The sequence below is a fragment of the Phalacrocorax aristotelis genome, chromosome Z (assembly GCF_949628215.1).
Source record: "Phalacrocorax aristotelis chromosome Z, bGulAri2.1, whole genome shotgun sequence".
Lineage (NCBI taxonomy): Eukaryota > Metazoa > Chordata > Aves > Suliformes > Phalacrocoracidae > Phalacrocorax > Phalacrocorax aristotelis.
The window spans coordinates 24,237,807-24,265,683 of NC_134311.1; the positions used below are offsets into that span (position 1 = coordinate 24,237,807).

At 38.7% G+C, this 27,877-nt stretch overlaps 1 protein-coding gene across 8 annotated transcripts in view; it reads right to left on the reverse strand.

The window, feature by feature from the left end:
* PAM (peptidylglycine alpha-amidating monooxygenase) overlaps nt 1–27,877 on the reverse strand; it is a 151,266-nt gene that overhangs the window by 78,473 nt on the left and 44,916 nt on the right. For all 8 annotated transcript variants that reach the window (XM_075079846.1, XM_075079848.1, XM_075079847.1 and 5 more), the window contains exons 2-3: nt 2,397–2,910; nt 1,115–1,235 (exon numbers count right to left, since the gene is read on the reverse strand). In XM_075079846.1, coding sequence (XP_074935947.1) covers nt 1,115–1,235; nt 2,397–2,488 — 213 coding nt within the window. In that variant the 5' untranslated portion in view covers nt 2,489–2,910. The remainder of the gene's footprint in view (nt 1–1,114; nt 1,236–2,396; nt 2,911–27,877) is intronic.

Here is a 27,877-nt window from a genome sequence, read left to right on the forward strand (position 1 = left end):
AATCTGAAGTGACTGACCCCTTCATATGTGTTTCCTAGCTCTTCAACTAATGACTCCTCAGGTAAAATTAATAAAATGTAATTACAAATGTGCACCCGGATGAACTGAGACTACTTTTCACTCTTTCTGAATGAGAAGTTTAATATTTTGCTACAGACAAATACGATCTAGCACAAACTATAGTTCTGTTTCATACTCACTGGAGTGACACCCCTTGCTCTAAATTACATGTTCCAGCGGGGTGTTCCCCAATAACTGAAAACCTCATTTTCCCTTCAGTATTTTTTGAAAATGCTATCTGCAACAATGAGTCATCATCTACTGCAGCACAACATCCTGCTCTTTCCAAGCATCTGCAGCCCTCTAAAAGAGACGTAGGGTCTTTTAATGAATATATATTTCCCTGCATTGTGTTGCTGCAAAAAACCCCCCATTAATCATTATTTATCTTTCCTAACAAAACTACACATGAAAATGACAGTAGAATCTCAGGCTTTTAAGTGAATCTTAAAAATGTTACTGCTAATGTTAAAACTCTTAATTATTGTCTTAATTTTTACTCACTTGGCTCAGTATAAGATAAGCAACTTAAAACCTGAAAAAGGATACCATTATAACTTGTTTACAGTAGCTTTCCCGGAATATCTGAAGGGCTTAAAATACTGGGTTAAAAGTATTACCCTTATAAAATGTTTTTTGGTTGTTTTCTCTCAGGTTGATGAAGTTGCAGCAATGTTCAGTTTGATGTAACTAAATTCACCGAAGCATCATCTGAGATTCAGTGTAAACTCTAACTCTATATAATTTTAAGTCTTACTAGCACAGCTGGAAATATTTCACTTCAACAAAACTCATATTCCTTGTTTTAACAGACTTCAGCAATTCAGTTTATGAAACCAACATTTTACAAATAAAATTAGTCAGATGAAAATATTTTTCTCTCTTTTGAGATTACTTTTCTGTTTCCTACTTTTCTCTGGACATACATGTATCTATATAAGTTACCCTGGGTTTTTTTGTTCATTTTATGTGAGTGATATCATAGGCAAGGCGTATTCTCCTAGCTTATAAAGAAAAGAGAAAGTGGCGACAAGAAAAACTGCATTTCTCTCACCTGCTTAGGAGTCACCCCAGGCATGCGAATGTCCAATGCAAAATCTGACAGACCAAGTGAAATCACTGGCTGGTCACTTTCAAGGCATTCACTGGAAAGAGATCTGGTAGTATCTTTAAACCTTAAAGAGAATGAGGAGAGAGTTTTTGAAATATTGATTTTTGTTATGTTTCTTTAAAAAGAAGGGTCTTCAGAACTAGTAAACAATTTTGACAATGCTGATTTGCTCCAGGAGTGAATGGAAATTTCACTCCTTCCTGAGCTGAGGAAAACATCTTAGTTGTCAAGCACTACCTGAAGTAGTTCCTCTGAGCAACCACAGAGACTAGTTTGCAAAACATTAGCTGAAAACATAATCTGTTGTCTCATCTAAATCATTGTCTGAGGTACATGGATGTACTGATAGAAGATTAATTCACTAGAAAATGTCAAGTACTGTTAGTAATTCACAACAGTTCTGGGTTTTTTTTAAGACTATGTACCTGATGTATAATTCAACACAGATTAAATTTAAATCATGCGTAAAGGGGAAAATTTTAATTACAAAACCACAACATTTATAGCAACTGCTATTATAAGTAGTGAAGTAAACTAGTAAGTTTTACAACTTCACATGAATACCAAGGACTGTATCAAATGCAATGTATAAACAAGTTGCAACAAAATGTAGATGACTGTAAGGAACTAAATGGTAAGACATCTGAAACATGATGCAACACTGATACAAATTTTGAGTATCTATATTCATGTATATATATAAATATAGAAGTGACATGGTAACTACAGTACCCAATGTACCTCACAAACAGTAAAACAGTTTTTTGGAGAGCTAAGCGGCTACTTCTCTTGCCAACGCTACGATAAAGTTTACCAATGCAATTTTGCATTCAAAACTCCCAAAATTACCCAGGATTGCCCAGTTTTAAGCTAGCTGATGGTTTCTTCTTAAAACATCATCTTATATTGCAAGCTAACTCAAGCAGGTGAAATATATTTACTCCCTGTGTTAACACTCCTGTGGCATTACCTCAAAAGTTCTATTAATTTTTGTTTCATCACCCTAAACTCACATTTTATAGAGCAACCTATGGATAAAACAAGAGCTTCTGTCTTCAATATGACACGACTGACATTTCAAAATTGAAGAAAGAAAATTCAGAGCAAGTAAGGAAAACCAACAAATACCACACACATTTTTATCTAGGACATGCATTTTCATACTTGCATGATATCATAAGCAACTGCATGCATTCAACACATAAGGTCTTCCTGCATAACCCACCTCTTGAAGACAGAAAGTGGGCTTCTGAAACCAAAACAGATGTTTTGAAAAACAAGAAACGGTATTAGCAGGTTGTTAACGAGGCCAGCCATGTCCACCCTGCTGTTCCTGGCCTGATTAAGAGAGCAGAAAAAGGACAGTGCAGTTCTATCGGCTGTGATCCTGACAATAAGGCGGCAGTAGCAGCAGCATCAATTCACTACTTCATTATTATGTGCTCTGCGGGCATCCTCCAGCTTCTGACAGACCATCTGTCTTGGAAGGTGATGCGTTGTAAATCAGGAAGGTGGATGATGCTATTTTGTCTTTATTATTAGCTGTAAAATCTGTTGAAGAATCTTCCCTTGCAGACAGATGACACTGTACTTCTGTCCACTTAAGAGCTGAAAAGAAGTAGCACTTCTGATGCTTTCCCCCCAGGCTGTGCAGTTAAATCTGCACATTACTTATCAATCCACAGTGCCGGAGACTCCAAGTGGCATCGCAGAAACCAGCGTCAGTCATTCTTCAGAATCTATAAAAATAGAAGCGGGTAAAGGATGACTAACACATTACAGCATTAGTTATCAGCAAATCCCTTTTGGGGCATTTTAATACATTAGTAAGTTCTTTCACAAGCTTTAGCCCAACCCAGTGAAGATTGCACCAAGTCTGTCGATTCCTCCTTCTCCTCCCCTCCCACCCATACAGGTTCAGTAACTGACACATTTCATAATGATGTACAAAACGCACTCTTGAACACATTTTACATGATAGGAGGAAATGTAAAAAAATCCCTCAATATGCAAAAGACAAAGCAGGGAGTATTTCACACATACAAACACGAGTCTAGTGTGTTCTACAAGCAGCAAAAAAAAAGCCAAATGCTGACACGGCAAAAATCAAGGTTAATGACCTATCACTAAATGTTTCTGCACACGATGGAGGCTGGGAGAGTATTTTACTTTTAACACAACCTGTAACACAACCTGTAATACACCATTATGTCATTAACGTATCTGTTTCTTATGTACTTTATTCACTTTTTATATCCATTTCAGAAAATTAATACTTACAAATTATTTCTGGAAATACTGCAACAAGCACAATTGACATCAGACTGCTTTATACTAGTTGAACACTTTTCTATCCTTTCATATATTGAGGATGTACCAGCGAAAACCATTACTCTCCTCATTGCTTTAACTGTTCTTACTCCCCCATTTTAGTTGATGTGACTTTTTAATTTCAAAATTTTGATTTTCTAAGAAGTATGCTAGAAATCGCACCGTGTGCTACTGAAGACATACAGTAGTATTTTTATTGAGCATTCCAATCCTGGCAGAAGAAAAATTCCAAGTCATAAATAAAATCAAAATCTTTAAAATGTATTATGTAGTAATTGTTTTAAGATAAATATTAATAGTAAAAAACACTCAAAAAGAACTGTCTCCCAGCTCCTGAAAGACATAGTCCAAATACTGAATTAAGGATGAAATAGAAAAGAAGGATTCTGAAATGAAACACCATTAAAAATAATGTGTTTTATGAAAAATCACCTCCATCTCAGGGCATATGTATTGAAAAGGCTTCTTATGAAACAAAAGTGTTTACGCATAGACTAAGAAGCCATGCTGGCTTGCCTATTGTTTATCAGCTACGCTAGATTTATATTAAACTGTTAGTAAGATTTAAAAACCTGATTATACTAATCCCCATTAAACTTGCATATTTTATTCATTGAAGGATGACAAAAGATTCAGTCACAAACAACTGAAAATAGATTTTCAGCTTGCCTTTGCCGGAAACTTGCCAAAGGTATCCAAAATCATTCATGCAAGCAACAATACAAGCCTAATTCTTTTTTTCTAATGTAAATTTTCACATCTACATTTCTGTAATCCTAATCATCTTCAATAGTGAACTATGGAAAGCTGAAAAACAAATAAAGGACTGTACTATGACAAAAACCAAAGGTCATTAAAAAGAGAGACATGTGTGGTATACTTCACAAAAAATTAAGACAACTATAAAAACAGAGAGCTTCATTAGTCTTTAAGGTACAATTATGCAACAGTAACTGTTCAGCATCTTTGTCAGCCGCCTGGCTTGAAGTTCTAGTACTTTATTTGCATTACCCAAGAAATTAGGCCTTTATTTTCAGACCATACTGTTAATACACTTGACAAGCAAGAGCTCTGAACAACAGGAGGAATAGACTGAATTTTAACATACACAGAATTACAACATTCTCACTTAACTTTCTGGAATCTGGAAGATATTTTCCAGTGACTAGAAATAAAAACAGCTTCAAGAAGTCTGAGATTGGTTACACCAAGTCTGATACAAACACCTACCTGGTATATGAATTAATAAAAGAAAGCTACTGAGAAACCTGACCATTAACAGTCCATCTTCATCTGAAATATGAGGGTTTCTTTACAGAAGCTTTCAATTCTCACTGCAGGGTTAAGCATGCTAATAGCAAAAATCACCAAAACACACCTTGATGTTACAGAGGAATATCTGATGATTCATGGCTTTTAGAATGTGGTCCACAAGACAGAAAAAAAATATTTAAAAAATACGGAATTATCTAAAAAAGCAAAGTAATTAAATCTGTAATGAGATCAATACATGTATGCCTAACACCTGAACATCTGACTTTAAAAATGGGTCAATTTCAGCTACAATCTTTGTTTTTAACTACAGTTTCATTAGCTGGATAGACATGAAATGGATAAAAGTTTAATGCACCTGGTACTTAAGATCAGACCCCTGCAGAATCAAATTTTACATTTGGGACAAAAGTAAAAACAACAAAAAAAAGAGGCAGCACAGTTCTGAAGAGATTTCAATGTCACTTTAGATATGATGCAAGACACAAGAATACCAGACAACAAGGGAAAAAAGTGAGGATGAGAGATTCAATAATAAGATTACACAGTTACTTATGTTCATTATGTGGATATCTTGATACCACTGTTTTGCTTTCAATTTGGGGTAAGAGATCCCAAGGGAACAGAAGAAGTGAAGTAAAAAAGATGTAATTAATGACAAAGACTAGAGTGAAATGAGAGCAAGGGAGATGAAAACTAGGTTGGGCAATGTACACATGTTATTTTATCCTGCATGCCCCACCCAGACGAAGCAGAAAGCAATGATATAAAATAAGGGAGTGAATTAAAATAAAACAGCCAACCACAACTAGCATGAAGACATCTTAGTGAACAGGCTGAGGGAGAAAAAGAAAAAAAGTGGCCAAGAAGCTGGAATTCAAAAGACAATTCAAAACTGCAAGCAAAAGAAAAGTAACAATATTTTGATATGATCTTTTACAAATCAAACAGTCTTTCAAAATATCAATTAAACGATGGATTTTCAAAACTGAACTACAATAAAAGAAAGCTCTGTATTAACCACAGATTCATAAAGCACATCATTATAATTAATTCCTTGTTCTCAGTTTAGTCGCTAGAACATTTTATACACAGTACCAAGTGAAGAAGCCACAAGCAGAAACCTCACCTTCAACCACCACTACCTTAAAAAAAGAAAAAGGTCAAAGCTTATGGGAATTGATATGAAAGTGTATCACAGGGTGGTAATTTCTTGCAGCTGAATCCCCTTCTTGTTTCTTATGCATTGAAATAATGGAATTGAGCAAGGATTATTGAGTTCTGTCTTCAGCTAAAGCAGAGTCCACATTTTGTCTTAGACAAAACTTTAAGCTCAGGCAACACTGGGGATATAAACAATGACCAGTTCAACAAATGAACCGCAACTAGGCCTCCAGGTTGAAACACTTTATTTCAAATAACACAGGAAAAGCAATATGTTGTGGGATCAGCTTAGGGATTCATTAATGAGCTCAAACCAGTCGCTTAACACACTCTGGTCAAAGACGCACACAAAAAGAGTTTGGTCAGAAGATCTCAACATCTTGAGCCCCAACTTCAGTAAAAACAGCTCACAAAACAGTTAGATCTATCTACAATTTGGGGAAGCAATTATCAGAAACACAGATGTATAATGCCGATGACACCAAACTGGGAGGAGGGGCTGATCAGCCAGAGTCATGCTGCCATCCAGAGGCACCTTTACAAGCTGGAGAAATGGGCTGACAGCAACCTCATTAAGTTCAATGAGGGCAAGGAAGTGCAAAGTCCTGCACCTGGGGAGGAACAACCCCAGGCACCAGTACAGGCTGGGGGCTGCCCAGCTGGAAAGCAGCTTGGCAGAAAGGGACCTGGGTGCTGTCATGGACACCAGGCTGAACAGGAGCCAGCCGTGTACCCTTGCTGCAAAGGCGGCTAATGGTATCCTTGGTGCATTAGCCAAAGTATGGCCAGCAGGTCAGGGGAGGGGATCCTTCCCCTCCACTCAGCACTGATGAGGCCACACCTGGAGTACTGTGTCCAGTGCTGGGTTTCCCAGTACAAGAGAGACATGGAACCTACTGCAGAGAGTCCAAGGAAGCACCATGAAGATGATGAAGAAACTGGAGCATCTCTCCTCTGAGGAAGGGCTGAGAGAGCTGGGACTGTTCAGCCTGGAGAAGAGAAGGTTCAGGGGGGATCTTATCTGTGTACAAAAATACCTGAAGAGAGGGTGCAAAGAGGATGAAGCCAGGTGACAGCTTGTTTAATATCTTTATCAATGATCTGGATGAGGGGATTGAGTGCACCCTCAGTACGCTTGCAGATGACACCAAGTTGGACGGGTGTGTTGATCTCCTTGGGGTTAGGAAGGCTCTGCAGAGGGACCTTGACAGGCTGAGGCCAACTGTATGAGGTTTAACAAAGCCAAGTGCTAGGACCTGCAGTTTCATCACAACAACCCCATGCAATGCTACAGGCTTGGGAGGAGTGGCTGGAGAGCTGCCCAGCAGAGAAGAACCTGGGGTCTGTTTGACAGCCAGCTGAACATGAGCCAGCAGTGTGCCCAGGTGGCCAAGAAGACCAACAGCTTCCTGGATTGTTTCAGGAATCGTGTGGCCAGGAGTAGGGGAGTGATCATGGCCCTGTACTGGTGAGGCCACACCTTGAATGCTGGGTGCAGTTTTGGGCCCCTCCCTACAACAGAAAGATATTGAGGTGCTGGAGCACATCTGAACAAGACCAACAAAGCTGATGAAGGGTCAGGAGGATGAGTCTTTCGAGGCGCAGCCGAGGGAAATGGGGTTTTTCAGTCTGGAGAAAGAAGGCTGAGGGGAGACCTTATCACTCTCTATACCTGAAAGGAGGTTGTAGCGAGGTGGGTGTCAGTCTCTATTCCCAACTAACAAGTGATAGGTGATAGGATGAGAGGAAATGGCCTCATGTTGCACCATGGGAAGCTTTAACTGGATATTAGGAGAAATTTCTTCACCAAAGGGGTTTACAAACATTGGAATAGGCTACCCAGGGAAGTGATTGAGTCACCATCCCTGGAGGTATTTTAAAGACATGTAGATGTGACACTTACGGTTATTGGTTACTGGTAAACTTGGCAGTGTTGGGTTAATGGTTGGATTTGTTCTTAAAGGTCTTTTCCAACCTAAATTATTTTATGATTCTATGATTCTATTCTATGATGGGACCAATTCAATGGGCACAAACTGAAACACATGAGGTTCCCTCTGGACAGCAGGAAACACTTCTTTATTGTGAGGGTGACTGAACACTGGCACAGGTTGCCTGGAGTGGTTGTGAAGTCTCCATCCTCGGAGATACTCAGGAGCCATCAGGAAATGGTCCTGGACACCCAGCTGTAGGTGGCCCTGCCCAAGCATAGGTGTTGGACCAGATGACCTCCGGAGGTCCCTTCCAACCTCAATCATTCTGAGTATGTTACAATAAATTCTTTCAACCATTAAAAACTTTAAAAATAATATATAAGGCCAGTTCAGTATGTCAGTGAAAAGTAGCAAACCAATTTGAGAGAAATAGACAGCAGGTGATGTGGATAAGGGGTTGCAACCACACAAGTTCTAGCATTCTCCATGATATGGAGACAATAAAAGGAACCAGGGATGGTTGATACCAAGGATTTTCCCTTTGGATTGTGGCAGCAGATGATGAAAACTTTCTAATTCTAAACTGAGGTCTCTTCGTTACTTTTACAACTCCACTGCTCATACAGGGCAATGAATGCATAAGAAAATGCTAGGAAAGCCAAGAAAATCCTCACAGGTGAGCTGCTTTTGCAGTTGAAAGTTCTTTGGACACCAATGAAATGATGATTACAGAAAACGTAGGGCCTACCTAACTTTTAATGTAATGTATGGTCAAACAAATGTAGCCCCATAGTGACTTTTTTTTCTTTAAATAAGTATCAAAAATGTCCTGATTTCTGTTTCATCTTTTTACCAAACTTTTTGGATTAAATAATACATTTATCACCTTAGAAAATTCTTCCTGAAAGCTTTGTTACTTTGTTCGTGGAGAACTGTTTACTTTCCTTGAAGGACTTTTTTTACACAGTTAGACAGAAAAACATTTAGAACATGATTATAAGTCATCCAAAAACTAAGGAGGTTTTATTTTTTAGAATAGAAGAAGCTGCTGCAAACTAGACTTCATTGCACTGTCCCTCCAGAAAGAGTTAAAGATAAATTTTCACTGTATACCAAACCCATTGTAATTGCAGGCTGGCTTGTATTTTCTTCCTCCTCTTGCTCAGCATTCGTACAGGAAGCTGATGCCCTCCTCTTCACCCACGCCAGCAGTGTGTTAATTTTCTGTCAGTTCAACTGACTGATGTGCCAGCAGGCAGCTGCTGTACTTTTGTCACAAAAGAAATGGCGTGAGCATGCAGCTGGGTTGGAGAGGAACACCCTGTTCTGGCACCAATTCATACTGGATTTGGTGCAATATTAAGGATACTTTTTTTAAAATAAGAATTTTAAGTTGTCAAATATAGTTTGTCTTTTGGTTTAATTTAGATTTTACAAACTTGTATCTTCTGCTTCTAAACATTTTTCAGATATGGATACCATAGGGAAAAAGGAGAAATATGATTGCTCTTATTGTTGTTTTTATGAACTACCTTTTCTAAAATTTGATCTGCTATGCGTAATTACAGTGTGAAGTTTTAAAAGAATTATTTCATGATGATAAGAAACCTATTGTCCACTCCATCAGAGGAAGCACAGTATTTATACACTGAATAAAGAACTGCGACTTGGATTTTTGTGTATGTATTACAGCAGTTGAATTAGATGCTTTCTAAATGGATTTACTCTTTGCATGCTTTCTGAATATATTGCAATTGGTCTGTGTACTTCTTTCCTATTCGACTAAAAGTATTAAATGAAAACTCATATTAAGCAGTGCTTAAAAGGATGGCTTATGTGGGCAATGTAATTTACAAAAAAAAAAAAAAGCTGAATACCTGAATATCTAAGCTTATCTTGAGTGATTTTGCTGACCTGTTAATCATTTATGCGCAAAATGAAGGATTTTTATGGGTTTCCTACTGGGAAAATAAGTTCTACTTACTACCTGAAGACAGCCTATCTGTACCGAGAAAATATAGCAAAATCCTTGGAATGCTCTGTCAATTCAGTAGGTATGGAGAGTTTTACATACTAGACAGCTTTCTTTTGAAATTAATTTCTACAGCAAAGAAACAGACGATGAAGAACTGTCATTTATACTCTGCCTTGCCCTCTTGGAGATCAACAGGTTCACAACATGACTTGCAGGTCCCTAACTGCTATAAGGAGATAGAATCACAAAGATATCTAAGCCCTGTCATCCCAAGCCAGAAGCAAACCCTGTTCACTGAACAATAAAGGAAACATTTGAATCATACTTAGTAGTCAACTCATACAGCAATACCAGCCATGGAGATCAGAAACAAAAGGACATAAGAAACGGGTTATAAGATGTGTTTATGCAACAAAAGAAAAAGGCCATTAGTTCCAGGGGAAATAAGAAAAACAAAGTATATTATGCTTTACTACTTTATAAAATAAATAGAAATTAAAATGAGACTGAGACTCCTTTTGTGAGCATCAGGAAACGCATGAGGAAAAACAGAAGAATTAAGAGAAGCAAAAAAAGCACAACTCAAGGTGTCAGAATCACTGTCACCCTAGGCTCTGAGTTCTGCCCAAAGCTGCCATCCTCAGCGCCTCCGCAATGACTAAAGGGCAAACTTCAAAGGTTTAAACAGACCTGATTTTGTCAGATCAACTTCTAGAATAGTTAATTTTCCAAACAGTGAAAACTCAGTCAAAACAGAAGAAAATGTGTAAGAAAAAAAGATGCAAAAAGATTTAACTACTACTTTGCAATATGATCTTACCAAGCAGCCTTTGCTTAAGAGTTGCTTATCTGCCAAGAAGTATCTTCCCACTCACATTTTCTCCCCTTTCTCAAAGTAAATGTTGCAAAATCTCCACCCCTGGAGGTATTTAAAAGAAGAGTAGATGCAGTGCTTGAGGATATGGTTTAGTGGTGGACTTGGCAGTGATAGGTTAGCGATTGGACTCCATGATCTTAAGGGTCTTTTCCAACCTTAATGATTCTATGATTCTATGAAATATCACTCCTCAAAGCAATGCAAGCTCAGGTGTGAGACAAATAAAAACCTGAAAACGAAGGAAATTTAATACTGCATAATCTAGAGATACATGCCGGAGTGTTTCAGACAAAAATAAGACTAATTTTCTTGGAAATTCTGGAAACTTAAATCAATTTCTGAATTCTAGCTAAGAATTTAAAAATGTGATATGCAACTCAAGGTAAAATTTTTATTAATTTTCTCCACCACTGTACTGTAAACTGCTAGGTTGTTTAAGAATGAGGAATTGTACTTCTTTTGATAGAACAGAAACATGTAAGCAAACTACAACAGAAAATCCTTTCCTGCTCCTATTAATATAAATGTGCTTGCATTACTAAAATATTAGATTTCTAGCAGAAATTCACTTTTATAACCTGATTTTTCATTCTTGGACACCCAGAGACCAGAAAACCCTGTGATCAAACATCAGGAAAGCTGCATGCCTTTTTGGAAAGTCTAAGAATGGAGGGCTTTTCATTTTTTTTCTCCGATCATCTTTTAGAATTAAATATGGTCACAATTTACTAACACAATAATTGTTATTAAATTGATAATAGAATCTTTGATAATCGTGAAACACAAGCTCATGAAACTGCTTGAAACACTCCCTGTTAAAAGAGCAAAATGTAAATCCTCCTTTTCTTCTTGTGGAAGTCGCGGACATTTTTCAGAAGTCTGAAGACCAGAGAAAGTATGTGTTAGCTCTCCTATTCTGCATTTTAATAGCATTTAAAAAGCACTTTATTCACCACAAATCATCTTCTAATCCTTCTGCTTTGACCAGGTATCAAAACAGGTAAAATTCTCTTGTCAAGGAAGATCAACATTTTACACTGAAACACGACATCTTAACAAACTGCTAATTTCATATTCTGAAAAAATGAACAAGTTGGATGGTACTAATTACTTGCTTAAAAGGAAAAACACATGAAAAGCTTCCACTTTCATTTTAATATCCAGATCACTATCAGTGGCACAATGTAATAACGATAGAGGTTCACTGAAGTGCCCTTTGTTTTCCCTTTGTTATGCAAAAATAGAAAATACTAAAGGGAGAATGTTTTACAGAGTTAGGATTAGCCTCCAAGGATAAAGCAAGTGAGAGATCATTTCAAATATTTAAATTCAATTACACATTACATATGAACTATGAATTAAAATCCATGGCATGTTCTTTTGCTAAGAAGGACTTCAAACCAGGCTCCCTGAATTCACTGTGTACAAGTTATATACTCAACCAAGAGCAAAGCACCATTTTTTTCAATCAAAGTGTGTATAACTTTGTTAACATGGTGCATTGTATTTATGTGGCAAGGTTTTGGTAGCAGGGGGCCTTCAGGGGTGGCCTCTCTGAGAAGACACCAGAAGCTGCCCCCATATTAGATAGAGCCAATTTCAGTCAGCTCAAAGACAGACCTGCTCCTACTCAAAATTGAGCCCATCAGCAACAATGGTGATGCCTCCGTGATAACATATTCAAGAAAGTGTAAAAGCACAGCAGCTGTGAAAGGAGTGACAAAATGTGAGAAAAACATCCCTGCAGACACCAAGGTCAGTGAAGAAGGAGGGGGAGGAAGTGCTCCAGGCACTGGAGAAAATATTCCTCTGCAGCCCATGGAGGACCCCAAGCCAGAGCAGAAGAACGTACCCTGAAGAAAGCTGCAGTTCCTGAAGAACCCACAGTGGAACAGGGTCCTGGCAAGAGGTGTGCCCTGTGGAGAGGAGCCCATGCAAGCACAGGCTCCTGGCAGGACTACAGCCCATGGGGTACCCACGCTGGAGCAGCCCGTTCCTGAAGAACTGCACCCTCAGTGAGAATTCACTCTGGAGCAGTTTGTAAAGTTGAGCCTGGGAAGAAGGGAGAGGTATGGGGAAGGTGGTTGTAGATTTGCTCTTCATTCTCATTATCCTACTCTGTTTAATTGGCAACAAATTAAATCAATTTCCCCAAATCAAGTCTGTTTGGCTCTTGACAGTACTGGGCAAGTGATGTCCTTGTCCTTATATTGACCCATGAGCTTTTCATCATTTTTTTTTCCCCATGCCTTCTTGATGGGATGGGAATTGATAGAGGGGCTTGGTGGGTACTTGGTGGCCAGCCAAGGTCAATCCACCACATATGGCTATTAGCCTATTTTAAACTGATTCATTCTAAGCAAAATACATCAGGACGTGACTAGGTGAGCAGCTGAACTCACAGAACACAGACAACAGGTGATGGAGCACAGCTGCTGCTCAGAGAGCCTGTGAGCACAGCCATACTACACCGTTGCAGGGACTGTGGAGCCATGCAAGTTGCTCAATGACATCAAACAGGACACTCATCTTCTCTCCTCTTTTCCTGTCCCTAGGCTAGTTTTCTGTCAGATTAGTCAGTTACACTGGCTCCCAAAGGTACTGGATTTACTACATGAGCACTGGAAAAAAGAAGAGAGCAGTATGGAGGTAGGAGTGAGGACAGCATAAGGGGTGGGAACGACCTCTAATGCTAGTGAGCTTCTAGCCCTGCTTAGCCATGTGACTGTAATACACCTTTATCCATGGTGTTCTGCAAATGCTATTTCCTGGTCCCATACAACATACTTCTGAGTACACTGCGTTGATTACTTCCTCACTTCCTATTTGCTTAACACGTGCATAGGATGCTGGAATGTCCTGTGAATGCAAACAAGATCCAAGACATGCACCCTCTCCCCCTCCACCCCGCACACACCCCCTGGAAATCCCCACCTAAATGAATTTGCTTCAAGAGGGGCACACCATTAGCTGGATGAGATAAAGGGAACTATTTTTAATAAAGGAAAGAAATGTAGGATTACTGTTATTTGGAAATGTACTTTGAAAATAAATTAACCTTACTAAATAAAAGGTATGGGTGCTAGGAAAACAAAAAACAAAAATACTTGTTATCAGTGAAATAGAGTTATGCTAGTTTTCTTATCCGTGGTCAATCTTCTGGCAGAGTATTTTATTTGACAGAAATGTAGAGGAGAAGGTTGCTGGCATCTTCCCCACTTTCCCAAAGATACAGACTGTTTTTTTTCCATGAACTGTATGTAGTACAACACTCTCAACAGCCATTCCAGATTAAAATCTGGAATATTCTACCACAGATCCAGCCTACGTGATGTAGTTAAACTGAGATTTACAGCACTGTAGCCTCACAAAAATCACAAGCAACTTCATTTAATTAAAATAGTTCAACAGAAGTTTGTTAGAGTTTATTGCAAAACTAATATTTTAGTCTTTTCTTCTTCCAAATGGCTCAGATAACAACATCTCTTAATTAAAGAACAGATAATGAGAAGAATGGAAGATGAAAACTGAATCATTTAATCTAATCCAATTTAATGTTAGTCAACAATTGAACAATATATGATCGATATGAAAAGCAGATAAATTAATTCTCAACTATTATAGGTGGTTTTATGACAAACTTTTTTCCAGCTGAACACTGTATTTTTTCAAAACAGGTATCCATGAAAGTACTAATCCTGTAGTCATTCAAAAATTGCTAGAAATCTAGCATCTCTAGAAAGACATCCAGATTTTCAATATCACAAAATACAATAATGCTAATACTAAGGTAACTGAACACAATAAAAATAGACCAGTATTTTACCAGAACAAGTCTTAACATAAAGTGGAACGTTTAAAAAGTAGAAAGGTAAGTACAACACAATTGGCTGTTATTACACAGTCATCAGGGTTTTCTATATGTGGAGTATATAGGACACAGATGGATAATCAAGAAGCAGCTGAGGTTTCCTTGCTAGAAATCATGATTACACATGGGGAAATTAAGAGTTGTTCACAGGATAAAATGGAAGAAAAACAAAGCGCATTGGGAAAGAAAGAGTAAATTGAAAAAAAAGCAGAAACCAAAAACAACACAAGAAACAAATGCTGAGAACATACTACGATCTATTAATGTGTACAAAATGTGCAATGCCATGGCTGAAGTCAGTAGGGGGGACCCCACACCAGAGCAGGTGAACGTGCTCTGAAGGAAGCTGCAGTTCATGGAGAGCCTGCACCAGAGCAAGTTCCTGGCAGGAGCTGTGGCCCGTAGAAATGTACCCATGTAGGAGCAGTTTTCTGGACAGGCATGTGGCCCCACGGGTGACCCACTCCAGAGCAGCCCTCTCCTGAAGGACTGTACCCTGTGGAAAGGGCTCACATTAGACCAGTTCTTGAGGCACTATATCCCATGGGAGGGATCCCACATGGGAGTAGGGGCAAGGGTAGGAGTTCATTGCAATGTTAAACCCCATAGGGCCTGGTCCAAAGGTACAAGGGATTGAGATTGGAATGGATATACTTTTAAAACTGTTGTAACCTATGATACAAGTTGTGTTACGGGAAGTACTATAGCAGGAACCCATTGCAATGTTAAACCCTATCACCTCATGCAAAGGGACCAGAGGTAAAGATTGTAATGGGTATACCTTTAACTTGTTATAACACTTGATTTGGGTTGTATGTTATAGGAATTCCTATCACAGGAACTACTCTAACCAGTGGGGGACAAGCCTCACATGAGGCAGTTCACATGCAGTAGTAACCTGACCTGAGCTGACTTTGGTGCCCCATAACTCCACACAACACACCATCTCTCCTGCCCTGAGTGACCACTATAGCAGATGAAGCCTAAAGTCATGGACTAAATGAACGCAGTGGACACTGTACAGGCATTTTACAGGGGTGGTCCATAGACTAAGGAAACTATACCTGTGTATATATCAAAGGACAGGAAGGGGCATGTCTGTAGGGTGTGGATAATGAGGATGTATTGCATAGTGTGGGACCTGAGCACGATATAAACAGTATGAAATAAGGGGTGGAGTTTGTACTGGTTTTGGCTGTGATAGAGTTAAATTACTTCCTAGTAGCTTGTATGGAGCTATGTCTTGGATCTGTGACCAAGACAGTGCTGAAAACAGCAGGATGTTTTAGCTATTGCTGAGCAGTGCTTACGCAGTGACTAGGCCTTCCCTGCTTCTCACACTGCCCCACCAGTAAGTAGGCTGGGAAAGGACACAGTCAGGACAGCTGACCCCAACTGAACAAAGGGATACCCCATACCACATGAAGGAGGACTAGGTGGACATCTGGAGTTAAGGTGCTTGTCTTCCCAAGTAACTGTTACAGGTGATGGAGCCCTGCTTTCCTGGAGGTAGCTGAACACCTGCCTGCCCATGGGATGGAGTGAATGAATTCCTTATTATGCTTTGCTTGCACATGCAGCTTGTGCTGTCCATATAAAACTCTCCTTATCTTAACCCATGAGTTTTCTCATTTTTACCTTTATGACTGTCTTCCCCATCCCACTGGGGGGCAGTGAGAGAGGAGCTGGGTGGCCCTGAGCTGCCCACTAGCATTAAATCACAATTAGTTCTGTTGTATTTGCCATCTCTGTAACACTAAACAAGCCAAAGAGAAATAAGCATGATGGGGAAAACAAATAATCAGGATTAGTACCTAAACTACTCTGGACATGTCCACATCATGTACTCTTTAGTCTCTTTGTAAATGACGTGGATGCAGGATTGGAAGGAATACTAATTAAGTTTGCCAATGACACCAAATTGGGAGGAGCTGCTGACACTCTCGAGGGCAGAGAGGCCCTGCAGAGGGATCTGGACAGACTGGAGAGCTGGGCAATCACCAACCATATGAAGTTTAACAAGGGCAAGGGCAAGATTTTGCACCTGGGGCACAGCAACCCTGGCTGTACATACAGACTGGGGAACAAGAGGCTGGAGATCAGCTCTGCAGAGAGGGGCCTGGGGGTTCTGGTCGACAGCAAGTAGAACATGAGCCAACAGCGTGCCCTGGCAGCCAAGAGGGCCAAATGTGTCCTGGGGTGCATCAAGCCCTGCATTGCGGCCAGTCAAGGGAGGCGATTGTCCCGCTCTACTCTGCGTTGGTGTGGCCTCACCTTGAGTACTGTGGGCAGTTTTGGGCACCACAGTACACTAAGGATATAAAGCTACTAGAGAGCGTCCAGAGGAGGGACATGAAGTTGGTGAAGGGTTTAGAGGAGAAACCGTATAAGGAGTAGCTAAAGTCACTTGGTTTGTTCAGCCTGGAGAAAAGGAGTCTGAGGGGAGACCTCATCATGGTCTACAGCTTCCTTGCAAGGGGAGGAGGAGGGGCAGGCGCTGATCTCTTCTCTCTGGTGACCGTTGACAGGACCCGAGGGAATGGCAGGAAGATGTGCCAGGGGAGGGTTAGGCTGGATATTAGGAAAAGGTTCTTCACCCAGAGGGTGGTGGAGCACTGGAACCAGCTCCCCAGGGAGGCATCACGCACCAAGCCTGACACTAATCAAGCAGCATTTGGACAAGGCCAACAGAGGTATGGTGTGAATTTGGGGTTGTCCTGTGCAGTGCCAGGAGTTGGACTTGATGATCCTTGTGGGTCCCTTCCAACTCAGGATATTCTATGAATCTATGAATCCCCTCCACAACCTCCAGCTCCAGGCTCCTGATAAAATTTCATTGTAGAAATATGCCTTACCCTGGTTCCTGGAGTACGAAGGGGGATTCTAGGACATGTCTGTAAAGCACTTCCAATTCACTCTAGCTTGTTCATTTCCAGAGCAGAGCAAATCAAGTGTTTTTACCTGGAAAACACTATTCAGCTATACTCTAGTAGGACAAGAAAGGTGAGAAATTAAAAATAACAGTATTCCCCCCCTCCCTGCACCAACATCTGAATCTTAGACTGTCCTGGTTTCAGCTGGGGTAGAGTTAAATTTCTTCATAGTAGCTAGTATGAGACTATGTTTTGGATTTTTGCTGGAAACAGTGGTGATAATGTGGAGATGTTTTAGTTGTTGCTAAGTAGTGCTGACACTGGTCAAGGACTTTTTCACCTCCCCGTGCTCTGCCGGGTGCACAAGAAGCTGGGAGGGGGCACAGCCAGGACAGCTGACCCCAGCTGACCAACGGGATATCCCACACCATATGACGTCATGCTCAGCATATAAAGCTGGGGATAGAAAGAGGAAGGGGGGACGTTTGGAGTGCTGGCGTTTGTCTTCCCAAGTAACCATTACGCGTGATGGAGCCCTGCTTTCCTGGGGATGGCTGAACACCTGCCTGCCCATGGGAAGCAGTGAATAAATTCCTTGCTTTGCTTTGCTTCACCTATGAAACTGTCTTTACCTCAACCCATGAGTTGCCTCACTTTTACTCTTCCGATTCTCTCCCCCGTCCCACCAGGGGGGAGTGAGCGAGTGGCTGCGTGGTGCTTGGCTGCTGACTGGGGCTAAACCACGACAGACTCAATCCACAAATAAATGGTATTACTGCCAAAAAAATGTAATACTTGTAGGGGAAAAGGATATGAAATTGGATCTATGCAGGGTTGGGAAAGATAGCGTACTCTTTCTGGATACTGGAAGTAAAAAAAAAAAAAAGTATTTTAAAATGTATTCACATGGAACTAGTAGTTTTCAAAATTTAGGTAGTTCAAATCACAGAATGGTAGGGGTTGGAAGGGACCTCTGGAGATCATCTTTTCCACAAACTGCACAGGCAGAAAAACCTTTACATTCAAGACTTTCCAGTAACTCTATTGTCTATTTTGGCTCATGCAACAGCAATCTTTGACTTACGAGGAAGGACATCTTTACTTCACATTTCTTTTACTTCCTTTACTTGTTCAGACAAAGATACGTGTAACGGAAGATGTGTAAAATCTACAGTACCTTCTCATTCAGCATAATAAAACCAACCATTTAAACGATTAGTTATCACATACTTGTGACATCAATGGTGCATGCAATTTTAAAAGCTTACTGACATACCTTCTACTCCTGTTTGTCAGTAACATTAGGGTTTATTCATTCTGAAAATCTTGGCTGGCATTTAAAAAAAAATAGTTAGAACTTTTGCCAACAGCCACGGGTCATACACATTTTCCTTTTCCGGAGCCTGTTCAGTAATTTCAAAGATTACAAGTTACCTTAATTTTAGGTTATCTTAACTAAAGCAAATTAATTACTGTCAGCAATAATTGCAGCACACAGTTTAAAAGCAGACCTACCCTTCGATGAAATGAACAAAAATCAGATACCTTTGAATATAAGAGAAGCAATAAGAGGCTACTACTGAAGTAAATCTTTCAAGAGGAGGTCCTTTCAAAAAAAGAGATACTCTATCTTTTAAAGATATGGCCTCTATTAGATAAACTATGGAAGCTCTATGTAAGAAAATAAACTTGAAAACTACTACTACTACTAGCTTCCTCATTCTAAAAATAAAGAAAAAAGTTTTATACTAAATCTGCTGATACACATGCATTCACTCAGTTAAATTATGAACCATTAAAAAAACGACCATGAGTGTCTAATTTAAATTCCTAATAGATAAATGTTAAGAAACAAGATCTTGCTTTGTGACAGACAACTGTACACAACTGCAGTATGCAAGGGGAACAAATCTAGATCACACACGCACAGCTGTACAGGGTACTGCTGTTCAATGTTCAAGACTGACTTATTTCCACATAAGCTAATAATTCATCTTTAATATATATAAACACACACACAAGTTCACAGCACCAATAAAAACAATGATACAACAATAAAGTTTTAGTAAGTTTCACTGCACACAAAGGTTCTTCAGGACTCAGTAGAATCTGACCTCATGTCAGCTCAGTTCAGTTTTGGTGTTTATAGCATAATTTAAAGCCACAGACAAAACATATATCTTGAATATGGCTGCTAGATCAGGTCAGAAGGATCTGAGAAAATCATCTGTTCTCATCCCCAGCACAGCAGTACACTTCACCCACTCACCTTTGTATTGAACTTAGGATAGCATTCACTGACACTACTTTTTTTATCATGTTTTGAACACAATTTGAATAGGCACTTTCATGCTTTGTAGCACTGGATCACAAAGCCATCTTTCACACAAATATCTCCTATACCTTAGTTGGGATAACACATATGTGTCTTTTCAGTTTATTTGTAATTTTTCTTTCTTAAGTTTATGTCTGCTGAGGTGTTGTTTTTTTTTTTGGTGTGTGTTTTAAAGAGAATCTTGCACGAAACACATGAGAACCGTAATATGAAAAGCAACGGCAATAGCTCTGCTTGATACTGGTTTATTGCTATTTTCCACAAAACTCTGACAGACATGGTTATAAAACTTGGCCACTACACTGCCCTTCCTATACCACTCTACAAAATTCTCAAGCTTTATGTTTTCTGATTCCTGCATGATAGCCATGATTTAAGAATGAGGAAGAATCTTGATCTACTTTCATAAAAAGAAAACTAAGGACAAGACTTAGCTTGTCCTTAGGTTAACAGATTTAAACAAATTAGTTGCAAACCATTTCTGGAATACACAGTTTGGACAGAACCTAAGAATTCTGGTTTAATCCCTTCTGAGCCTGTATATCAGAAAGGAAAAAATTTAAGCTTTGCATTTTACTAAGGAAGTTCCCTTGCTAAGATCCGCAGACACCGGGCAAGAGAAACTGGAACATGCTGGGACACAATTAGGCTTTCTTAGCCATCAAAGTACAACCACTGCTTACTGAAAATTAAAACAAATTAAGATGTACTAGAAATCTCCCTCAGGAATCAGCAAAACTTGGTTACTTTTCCTAACCTGAGAACATGTGAAACCCACTGACCTCTGGACTCTGAAATTCTAATACAGGGATGGAAATGAAAGAAAATTCAAAAGCTGTAATGAAATCTCTTCAGTTTTAAAGAAATTACTCGATTCTTTGGTTCAGTATTTGTCTCATTGTTTATGACACACTTACTGACTCTGTATTGGTATTGCAAGTGACTTCCCCTCCCACCTCCCCACACTCAATACAACAGTGGTATATGTGTAAGTAGGTATTTAAATGCAAAGTTGAATCAATTTTTGGAAAAAAAGATCACCTCATTATTTTATGTATTTTGCATTGTTCGCCTTTTTCTTCAGAATACAATCTCTATCCTGTCCTATTCCAGCTGTCAGGTGATTATTTAGATTTTCTGAAAAGTCAGAAATTAAAAAGGCTGTTTTTATTGGTGACTTGTCATGTCAAAACAGTCTTTCGTTAAGCCCCATGTAATTGATTTATGCCAGTACACTGCTCTGAATTGCATTTGTTAAATAACAGCTCCTATGCAAGAAGCAAATGAGCCAGAAAGGACTCAGAAACACAGAATTTATCAGGAATCAATTCAACTATTGGAACAGGCGACAGGACAGCTTGACAGATGATGGCAATAAATTAAACATCACAGGAAGCAAGCCTTTAAATGCCTTTCAAATATAATTTTAACTATAGGCCAGATCTTGAACAAAAAACCCTATGACTGTTTCCCTAATAACATTCTATTTAGAGATTTCATTTTATGGAACAAATTAAGAATAGCCTAGACAATATAGCTTACAGGCTACAATGAATTTTTATGATGCATCTTCATTTGTTCATTTTACCTTTCCCTGGAACAGTCTACTCTTCTAATGGGATATATGTTATTGTCCTTTATCAGTAATCAAATACAGAACAAATGTAGGAAGACAGAAACCTATACTTTCAAAATATTTTACAAATCTTTCTACTAGCATATTTAATGATATTGTACTATGCATTTAACAAAACCAACTTAATCCAAACAGATGAAACATAAACTAACCTCTTTGGGAAAATGAGAAAGCGGGGTATCTTCAAAGAAGATTGGCCTTTGCTGGAATAGGACACAAAGAAATGACACAACCTCTAAAAAGTAGCAATAACTTTACAAGAACCCTTGAGCTCCAGGTTTTCAAAGTCTTTTACTGTACCCAGTATTAAGTTATTTTGCTACTCAAACAAATTCTAGAAATAGTAACAAAAATCTTGTTGAGACTGATAACAAAGTATACTTGAATACCATACTTGAAGCAGCGCAGGGACAGACCTAAGAAACTTTCACCCTCAACTCTCTCCAGAACAGATTCAACAGAATCAAGAGAAATGCAAACCATTAAATGCTTTGGAAATTTAGGTAAGAATACAACTTCCCTGTTTTTATATAATTTAGAAAGGTCACAATGCAAGAAAGCTTACTTTTACATCAGATATTGGTGTTGAGTTAGGCTTTTAGGAAAATATTGAGATTACAAGGTTACAAGGTCAAATACTTCAAAAAAGTAGGGTGTGAGGTGAAGAACATTTGCTTGCAGACTGATATAACTCTTTTTTCTACGTACGCAGACACAGCCTTTTGTCCAGCTCATTGAAAGATATGGAATTAAATCAAAACCACGTAAGAATCACAATAAATGCAGATGAGTGCATCCTGGTTTTATAGTGCAGAGCAGACTTCAGACAGTGCAAACCCCAGCAGAAAACACACTTCAGGGAAACTGCTTTGTACTTTCATGCAAATCTACCCTTTGTCCCTCTTCAGCAATTCCTCAGAAATTCCTTCAAACCCTTCAGAAGATTTCCAAAGGTACACTCTCCAAAGCCAAACTTATTGCTGTTCCATGTGTTAGGGTATTATTTTCTTAATGATCCAAATTAACTGTCAAATAATACAAAAAAAGAAAGCAGCCCCATGAATGAAATTGCAAATGCAGCACCTTTTGTAAAAGAGAACAGAAGTCTAGAAACGAGCAAACCATTTTCGTAAGTGGCCTTTAGTATTTACTCTGGTAATTGAACAGAATAGGTGTGATTCTAGAAAACTCTTAAAAAAATATATAGATATAAATCTCATGACACTTAAGTTACAGTCATTACCCTTAAGGGGAATGAATGACACAGTAATTACAAGTTGTATGACGAATCTATCTTGCAACAACATATTTAGGTTGAAATTGCTCAGCACACAATAAATTGCCAGTGTGCATAACGACAGTTGAAAACAGTAACCTTTAATATACCAATTCAACTACAAGATGTATGTTGGAGCTGTACAAATACTGCTCTACTAATTTGAAGTAAACAACTCTACGTGATGAAAGGAAGCAGATAAAAGCCATGCCAAACGTCCTCCCAAATAAAATTAATTCTGAATATCACCACCTGTCAATCAGGAACTCCATACTTTAAAAAGAGGTGTGAATAAAAGAAAACAGATGATTTCCACCCAACGCCAACCCCCCCCAGTACTTTTAGAATACTATATAAATTCAAAGCATAGTTACCTATGACTATAACTGGTATTTACTACTTCCAATTATCTGATCATTAGGTTTGAAGTTAGGAACAACTTGTTAGAGACAACCTAAGAACATTTACTTAGGTAACTGTCCAGCATTACTAAAGAATTCTAGAGTAAAAGTTCATCTCAGACTCAGCCACAGAACAGTAATAAAACTATGGCAAGAACAGCAGATAATTGAAAATTAAAAGAGAATAATGGATACAAAGAACTGATTTACATATTTTATTTCAGAATTTTTCCTATTTTGAGGTTGGGTTTTACAGCCTCTATGATATTGCAAACACCCCAAGAAGCTAAAATTTGAACTTGCTGACACTTGAAGTCAGACAAATTACACATACGTAGCCTTAGATGACTCTTTCCTTTTAGGGCAATACTGCATGCAGAAAATTAATATGAAGTTAGAATTTTAAATTCAGAAAATGAACCATATCATTCTTATGCTTACTACCATCAGGTTATAACAGTAAAGAATTTTAACCTGGTTAAGAGAAAGGTTTATGCAGAACCATTATGCATACTTTTCTCAACCCTCTCCATGTTTGTTTGTAACTGGCCAAACTGGAAGTAGCTTCAAAATTCTCTGCTTTGGCCAATGACAAGGAGAAGAGACTGGTTCGGTGAGGTGAAAGGCTGCAGCATGGCTCAGCCTGGCCTCCTGCTCAGCCTGTCAATACCTCTCCCACAGGCAGAGGGGCAGTCCCAGGAGAACGGGGACTCTGGTGGGGACAGGGAGATGAAGATCCAGAGCAGGTAGGCAAGCAATTCAAATGAGAAACGTGTGGTGGTTGGTAAGGGCAGACAAACACAGAGGAAGCCAGGGCATGCTATTCTGCTGTTCACAGCTATAAATTTGGCTTAGAAGTTTTGGGGACACGCTAACAGAAAATGAGAGGCATTCACAAAATGGGGACGTGAAAGCTGGTCAACAAGCCGCATGCAAGCTTTTGCAAAGATCTTCTGGCAAAATGTTCCACAGTTTTCAAGTTTTCTGTTGAGTAGCATTGTTGCTCAGTTCAGGTCACCATTTTTTCCCCCTGAGAAGATAGATTACTATCTATAAAGTAGTAATCAAATACCATAATCTCTTTTTTTTGTCGTTTTTGCTTCAATTACAGCTAGCTTTAACTGAATCGTGAGGACGTTGTCACAGTCTGACAAGTGTCAGAAATAAAGGAATACTACCTTTCTCTGGACATTTACTTGCACTACTTTCCAGGTCTAATCTGTTTGAATTTTAAATAAAATGAATCATGAGAGAAAACCATTTAGACTATTATTTTCTTCATCACTTACAGGTTTATCTCAGTTTGCAGTCAGAAAGTTTTTGGTCCTACTAATTTTTAATCTCCTACGTAAGAATCAGTTTAGGCTGATATGCAAGACATTTTTAGACACAGAAGAAATGCCTGGCCTTATGGACAGAATATTAATTCCTAGCCAAACTGGAACACAGGAGACAGAGAAGCACTTCTGGTTGCAAGTCCTAGAGAAGAAGCAACGAGATTCATCATCTCTCTGGGCTTCATCATCAAGAGATGACAGGGACAAACCTTACCAAGATTAAGACCAACTAAGTGCCTTTTAAAGAATAAAAAATAAAAAAAAAAGAAGAATCACAACCCATGAAAGGTTATCACAGCTACTGCAGACCCCTGACTCATCAATCTGTCATATAAAAAACAATGAAGCATCACAAACATGTCTTATTCAAAAATGAGATGCCTTTTTTTCTGCACACATTTCTCACTTGGCAAAAAAAGGAAACATATAAGATTGACAGTCTGCTGTTCAAACCAACCAGTAGGCGGAAGGTGATTCAAGCCGTTCGCACAAATATCAACAAGCCAAGTTTCAGAAAGGCTCACAATTCCTTTATGCCAGATTCCCCAAGCCAGTCATACTGAATATTGAATACTTTAAAAAATATAGCCTATGGAGACTAAATGAGCAGAGACACAATTTGTCCACACGAGGGCAAGTCTAATCCCATGAACTCAGTTGTATTACTAATGAGAAGGCTCACTCATGCACGTGTACTGGAAACCTGGTCATGATCCAGGCTACACAACCATCACCAAGTGGCAAGCACACAGGGGTGTTTGCGGCAACATAGGAATGATTTTTATTTGTAGTATAACAGGCACTATTTTTACAGCTTTGTATTTTAATAATCAAGTTCCCATAAAGAAGAACTGTTTTGGCACTAGTTCCATTAAAACCTAAGAAAACTGCTTTGCAATCAAAAATTGACATAAAATTGTTATTCTTAATTAATTTTAATTAAGGATACATTTTAATGTGTCATTTTAATGCAGTGGAATGAAACAACTACAAACCAGAGATAAGAGACTGTCCTTCCAGAATCAGATTTGTGAAGAAACTCATTTACACGTTTGTCTCTTGTCTAGTTCAACTACAGAACCCTCACATTAGTTTAGTGAATTTTATGAATCTATAAAAATAAAGTGTTAGACTAGTAAAAGGGAAACACTTCTAAATTGATATATTAGTGCTTATTAACGGCATATTACTGAACTTTATAATGGAAAAATAGTTGATTAAAAGGTGTCTTACATACTGCAGTACTTATTAAGAGTTTCACCAAATGCATCTCAGGCTCACCTACCTCCACATAACAACTTTTCAAAATAGTACTTTAGCTCCTCCTAGCACAACATCATCTGTTTCTTTAGCAAGCAGTCCCAAATCCCCCACTCCCAGGGGTTCCCCAATCCACAGGACTGATTTTTTCTGACAGAGGGTCCTGTGGAGCAGGGTACAGGGTGGGGGAGCTGGGTTGAGGAGAGAGGAAACAGAAGTCGCTCATATGTTGTACAGAAATAGCAGTAGAAAAGCTTTAAAAAAATTAACAGAATTTTTGAACAGAATAATTTTTAGCTTGTAGCATTTTTTACATGTCAACTACTCTGTAAATTATAGAGTATTTTGTTTTCCTACATTTTGTTCCTCCTGGGACAACAATATGCATTTTTGCAGGAAAAGAAAAAGAATCAGTACAGATTTTTTCCAAAATGCTCAATTAAAAAATAATACAGACTACTACACACTGAGCTAGTTACAGCTTTTTTTTTTCCCTTCACCTACCTCTCAAGCACTAAGCAAAACATTATACAGATTTTTAGCATGTTACTTCTAGTTTCAGACACACGTTTTTATTCAGAAGCAAATTATTCAAGCTGAGTCCCAAAAACTGAATCCAAAAAGACTTCAGAGATGCAGTAGTTGAAAGGAATTGGGTAGCAAGAGATCTGAGAGTAAAGTATACAAATGTCAAAGATTAATTTTTTCAGGTCAGCATTAAAAATTGTCCACACAAACATGTCATTGTCACACTGTAAGTCCTCCTTAACCATTGACAAAAGAGAAAGAAACAAGACTTTTTATGTGTTTTAGTGTGAAATATGACAAGAATTTTGTACAACAAAATTTGCTCAGTTTGTGATAATGGAGAAGCAGATCAGCAGACCTCAGCACACCTTCAGAAAGGTCAGTACTTAAATCAGTTGTTGAGAACAGTTAAAGTTTTTAACACTATTACTATCTCAAGTAAGGAAACACTCTTCCAATGGATTACATTAATTGTACTAATATACTGACTAATAAAATAAATTGGTGTAATATAAAAACAAGGTAGTAATTACAACAGTGTTTTAAAGAAATCCAACTGCACCAGCTAGCCCATGGTGCTGGATAGCCTAAACAACTGTCATGGAAAGAGGAGAAAGACTTTAGTATTACACATTAATTCCACTTCTGATACCCTAACGCCTGTACAGAGGCATACACCTTGGCAGGGAACATACAACATACTCCAAACTCACCTTGAAGTACAGCGCTTACCTGCCCTTACCCCTTCAAGCTAAATTTGTAATTTTCACAGTTACGAACATACCCTAAATCTGTCATTTTTACCTGAACTGCCTTCTGACAATACAGGCTTGAAATCAAGGTACTAAAGAACATGGCGTAATAAGATGAAGATCAAACCCCAAGTCAAAGATGGAAGCCAGGAGACCAAATTACAAAAATAAGACAGTAATTCTGTATTAATGTAATTGGCATGGCCTTTTTCAGCTGGAATCAAGACATTTTAAGTATTAGAAACAGCAGAACATGCACACTAGCAGGAAGAGATTTGTCTTTTGCCCAGGTTCAAATCGCATCCTATGCTTACCTTCCTTCATTTTATTCGAGTACTTTCTGACTCTTCCACGAGACAGGACTGCAGGTCTGACGACATGCAGCTCTTTTCCAAATACAGCTGTTTGCTCTCGTCAGAGATGACAGTCTCAGTGACTCAAATGCTTTTACTGTGTATTTTCATCTTCCTGTATACTCCAGAAGTGGGCTTCTATCTTTCAATTCAGACTTTAGCAGTAGAAAGGGATAATATTAATACTTTTGTTATTCCGAGCATTTTTGGTAGGGTTTTGGCAGCATCTGCAAAGCTACATTTTATATATTATATCATAAGCACAATTATATTTAGTTTTCAATCAAACCCGTAAAACCTCACTGTCACAAAAATCCAGATGACAAAGCTGGCTTGTACACTGCCTTTCAAATCATCTTCTCAGCAAAATTTTTTGTAACATTAGGGACATCTGTCTTTGTTTCAAGACATAAGCTGGTACAGTGATCCATAAAAGTGCCAGTGCACCCTGGCAACATGCCTTTTCAAGAGGGTTGCGCTCACAGCGCTGCAAATGTTGAGGTTTGCATTCGTCTCTCTTCTGTCTGGAGG